General features: G+C 55.9%; 1 protein-coding gene across 1 annotated transcript; it reads left to right on the top strand.

Annotated features, from left to right (window-relative positions):
• Positions 1–676: 676 nt before the first annotated feature.
• Triagg1_6769 (uncharacterized protein) lies at positions 677–4121 on the top strand (the record flags this gene model as incomplete). Its single annotated transcript, XM_062901430.1, has 3 exons — positions 677–679; positions 803–1066; positions 1158–4121. The coding sequence occupies 3 exons, from the start codon at positions 677–679 to the stop codon at positions 4119–4121; spliced, it is 3231 nt and encodes a 1076-aa protein (XP_062754385.1).
• Positions 4122–4568: the final 447 nt, after the last annotated feature.

The raw sequence follows: 4568 nt of genomic DNA, 5'->3' as shown, positions 1-4568 counted from the left end.
GCGGATTTGCACAGTCAGGATGGCGCAAATTAAGCAACCACTCCGTGCCGGCAGTCCAGCATACGGAGTAGCATCTCACGAGTTGCCTAATCAAATCTTCCTGGTTCTGGGCTATTGGTTTCCCGCGGTTTCGGGTCCGGGAAATGAATGAGCCAAGGATCTCGTTCATCACTTGCAGTTTTGGATCAATCGACGGCATCGATCTCGTGACTGGAAGCCAATCGTGGAATTGTCCCAGCAAACGCTTATATTACGAGTACGCGGGAGAACGATTCACTACCATGTACTTGGCCCAATGTTTGGCCAACGCGTACATCATTTCCCATCTCATGTACCAAGTTGCAAAAATACACAGCAGCTACCGATCATCTCCCCATTTCTTAACCTTTTAAAGTTGAGATAAACGGCATGGCTAGTCCTCAAGGTTCACGGCTCAGCTCAAAGGAACATGACGCATGACATAAGCAGGCACGTGACATGGGTCGTTCCGCAGCCCCTCATGCTCGGATAGCGTCCACACACGAAATTGAAAAATTCCTCCCCGAGTGCGTCGCTTCACCACCAAGAGTGCCACGCCAGCGCCCCATCTCAACCATCCTCAGGCCTGCGACGGCTACTCATTGCCCCCGAATCTCCTTGCCCGGCTCCCGTCGATCCGTTGAGGAGGTTGCCCAGCATGGTGCGTACGACAGGCCCTGATGCGACTGACCGTCTCGCTGCCGGCCGCTACCCCTCCCCCATTCCCATACACCTACAATTCATCCAGATCAGGCCGTGATGCTGACCTTGCTCCTCTCCCCAGCCGCCCCCGCCGCATCAAAAGCCCGAAAATGTCCTGAAGCGCGCCCACGAGCTCATCGGGGTCAACCAGGCCCCGACGGCCTTGACCCTGCTCCATGAACACATCACCAACAAGCGCTCCCGGAGCGCCGCCATTGCTTCTCTAGAGCCTGTGATGCTCCTGTTGGTTGAGCTCTCCGTCGAGCAGAAGAAGGGAAAGCTGGCCAAGGATGCCTTGTATCAGTACAAGAACTTGTCCCAAAACACCAACATCTCCACCATTGAGGTAGGTTCAACACCGGCGTTGAGGGAAGAAAAGGGGATGATAAAAAAAGAAGATCAAACGCATTTGGATGGATTACTGACCCGCCCCACAGCTGGTCCTGAAAAAGTTCATCGAACTCGCCGTGGAGAAGGTTACCGCTGCCCAGCAAAAGGCCGACGAGGTTCAGTCTACCATTGAGGCCACCGCTGCCACCTCCAGCATCGACGACTTGGAAGCCAGCGAGACCCCCGAGTCCATCCTCCTCGCCACCGTCTCTGGCGAGCAGTCCCGTGACCGAACTGACCGAGCCATCGTCACTCCTTGGCTCAAGTTCCTATGGGAGGCCTACCGAACCGTGCTCGATATCCTCCGCAACAATGCTCGTCTCGAGGTCCTTTACCAGAGCACTGCCATGCAGGCCTTCGACTTCTGTCTCAAGTACACCCGAAAGACCGAGTTCCGAAGACTCTGCGAGCTTCTCCGAAACCATGTCCAGACCGCCGCCAAGTATTCGTCTCAGATGCACGCCATCAACCTGAGCGACCCGGACACCCTGCAGCGTCACCTTGAGACTCGCTTCCAGCAGCTCAACGTTGCCGTCGAGCTGGAACTGTGGCAAGAGGCTTTCCGAAGTGTCGAGGATATCCACACTCTGCTAAACCTCAGCAAGCGCCCTCCCAAGAACATCATGATGGCGAACTACTACGAGAAGCTCACCCGTATTTTCCTCGTTGGCGAGAACTACCTCTTCCACGCTGCAGCCTGGTCAAGATACTACACCCTGCTCCGCCAGGTCTCGGCCTTGGTCGCCTCTGGCCAGGGCAAGAAGGCTGACAACCCCCCGGCTTCTGATGCCGATCTCCAGAGGGCTGCTTCTTTTGTCCTCTTGTCCGCCCTCGCCATCCCCGTCATCAGCACTTCCCGATCCCGAGGTGCCATGGTCGACTTTGACGAGGCTCGCAAGAACAAGAACACTCGCCTGACCACCCTGCTCGGCATGAGCCAGGCCCCCTCTCGTTCTCGTTTGTTCCGCGATGCTCTGTCCAAGTCCATCATCCAGCGATCCCTCCCTGAAATCCGGGATCTCTACAACATCCTGGAAGTTGACTTCCACCCTCTCTTCATCTGCAAGAAGATCTCGCCCATCCTGACCAAGATTGCCGCTGATGCCGAGATGGAGAAGTACATCCTCCCTCTCCAGCAGGTTATCCTCACCCGTCTGTTCCAGCAGCTGTCTCAGGTCTACGAAACCGTGGACCTGAACTTTGTCGAGAGCTTGGCCCAGTTCCCTGAGCCTTACCAGGTTACTCGCGGCACTATTGAGAAGTTCATCATGAACGGAAACAAGAAGGGCGATCTTGCCATCCGCATGGACCATGCCACCGGCGTCCTCAGCTTTGACAACGACGTCTTCTCCTCTGCCAAGGCCGGCCACAGCGGATCTTCCGCTGGCTCTGCCGAGGCGGAGACTGGCAATGTGCAGCGTCTCCAGAGCACTCCCTCTGAGATTGTCCGTTCCCAGTTGACTCGTCTTGCCAAGTCACTCTTCGTCTCGTGCCACTACATCGATCCCAACTTCAACAAGGATCGCCTGGCGGCCCATGACGCCGCATTGGCTCGTGCAAAGGCTGGTGCAGAGAAGGAGCACCTCGATACCCTTGCCCGTAAGGAGGTTATTCAGAAGCGCAAGGAGGAGGCGTCCGAACTCCAGGCCAAGAAGGAGAAGGAGAACGCCCGACAGAAGAGACTGCGGGAGCAAGCTCTGCAAGAGGCCGAAGACAAGCGCCTGGCTGAGGAGCAGCGTGAGCGTGAAGCCCGACGTATCAAGGCTGAGCACGACCGTGTTCGCAAGGAGGAGATCAAGAAGCAGATCGCAGACCTGAAGATGAGCGACAAGGCTCTTGACATTGATCTGGAAGACCTGGACAACCTGGACAGCAACAGACTTCGTGCCATGAAGCTGGCTCAGTTGGAACGGGAGAAGAACGATGTCAACGAGAAGCTTCGCATAACTGGCAAGCGACTCGACCACTTGGAGCGAGCTTACAGAAAAGAGGAAGTCAAGAAGCTTGCCGATGATTACGCCAAGCAGACAGAGCGTGATCGCAAGATTTACGAAACAGTCAAGGCCAAGACACTCCAGGAGTCTGAGGAGAAGCACAAGGAGAGTGTGGAGCTCAAGCACCGCCTTAGCCGCCTGGTGGGTGTGTACGAGACTTTCAGAGCAACGCTGCACGAGAAGCGTCGTGATGAGTTTGAGAAGCGCCGCAGGGATGCCGAGCGTGAGCTGGAGAAGCAGATTGCCATCCGCAAGAAGGAGTACCGCGACCGAAAGCTGCGCGAGAAGAGAGAGCGGGAAGAGAGAGAGCGTATCCTCCAAGAACAAGAGGAGCAGGCCGCTCGTGAGAAGGAGGAGCAGCGTCTTCGTGAGGAGGCCAGGAAGGCCGAACTCGCCAAGCTCAAGGAGCAGCGCGAGAAGGAACGCCAGGAGATGTTGGAGAAGGCAGCACTCCAGCAGAGACGTGAGGAAGAAGCCCTTGCTCGCCGTAAAGCAGAGAGAGAACGAGGAGGCCTCAGGGGACCAGAGACTCCCCCTGCTGCTGCTGCTGCGGCTGCCGATGGCCGACGACCACCAGTCGTTGGCTCAGGAAGCTGGCGAGAGAGAGAGGCTGCCAAAGCTGCAGAGGGCAGCGCACCAGCACGGACAGGGGCCGCGATGGAGCGCACCGACTCTGGCGATCGTCCCAGTGAACGCTCATCTGGCGGGCCCCCGAGACTGCAGTTGGCCGGCTCTGGCAACAAGCCAAGCTGGAGAGATCGACAAGCCAAGGAGTCTGCTGGCGGAGCGAGCGATAACCTCCCCCCGCCTGCCAGAGGCCCTGGACCCCGCGACTCTCCTCGCGACTCTCCTCGCGACTTCCCTCGTGATTCTCCACGTGAATCTCGCGAGCCTCTAGAGCGAGGTGGCTCAAGGCGGGGCGAGAACGGCAAGACTGAGTCTGCCGCCCCCACGGAGTCTCTGCCTACTCGAACTGCGGGCAAGTGGGTTCCTCCTCACCTGAGGAACAAGTCATGAAGGGAATGAGCGCATGGATAGTCCTGGCTACATATTTTGCACTGGCGTTTTGGGGGAAATTCAAGAGGATGGATGGTTTGCATTGAATGTACTCTAGAGCTCAGCATAATTCGCCGTCCTCTGAGGTGCGAGCACACCAGAATGGAAGAAAAACAAAAGCACACAGCATCTCTCTCTCTCTCTCTCTCTTTCTCTTTGCCTCCCCCTTTTTTGCTTTTTTTCTACTATGTGACCCAGTTGAGGAGCTGTCTTTTGCCCGAATCTTTGGTGTCATGAGCCATATTACAGATGTAATTCTAAATAAACAACCGCGTATTTTCTTAAAACAATGTTGTTTCGATATGATGAACCGTATATATGAGATGTATTCGCTCCATATTGTATGGCCATGGAAAGTAATAGTTATGACTGAAGTATATCATTTTTGGTAGGCTTGCTGGGTTCGTG

The sequence above is a fragment of the Trichoderma aggressivum genome (assembly GCF_033847375.1).
Source record: "Trichoderma aggressivum f. europaeum strain CBS 100526 chromosome Unknown scaffold_027, whole genome shotgun sequence".
Classification (NCBI taxonomy): Eukaryota; Fungi; Ascomycota; class Sordariomycetes; order Hypocreales; family Hypocreaceae; genus Trichoderma; species Trichoderma aggressivum.
The sequence above is the reverse complement of the archived record's forward strand: the minus strand, read 5'-3'. Positions and strand labels throughout refer to the sequence as shown.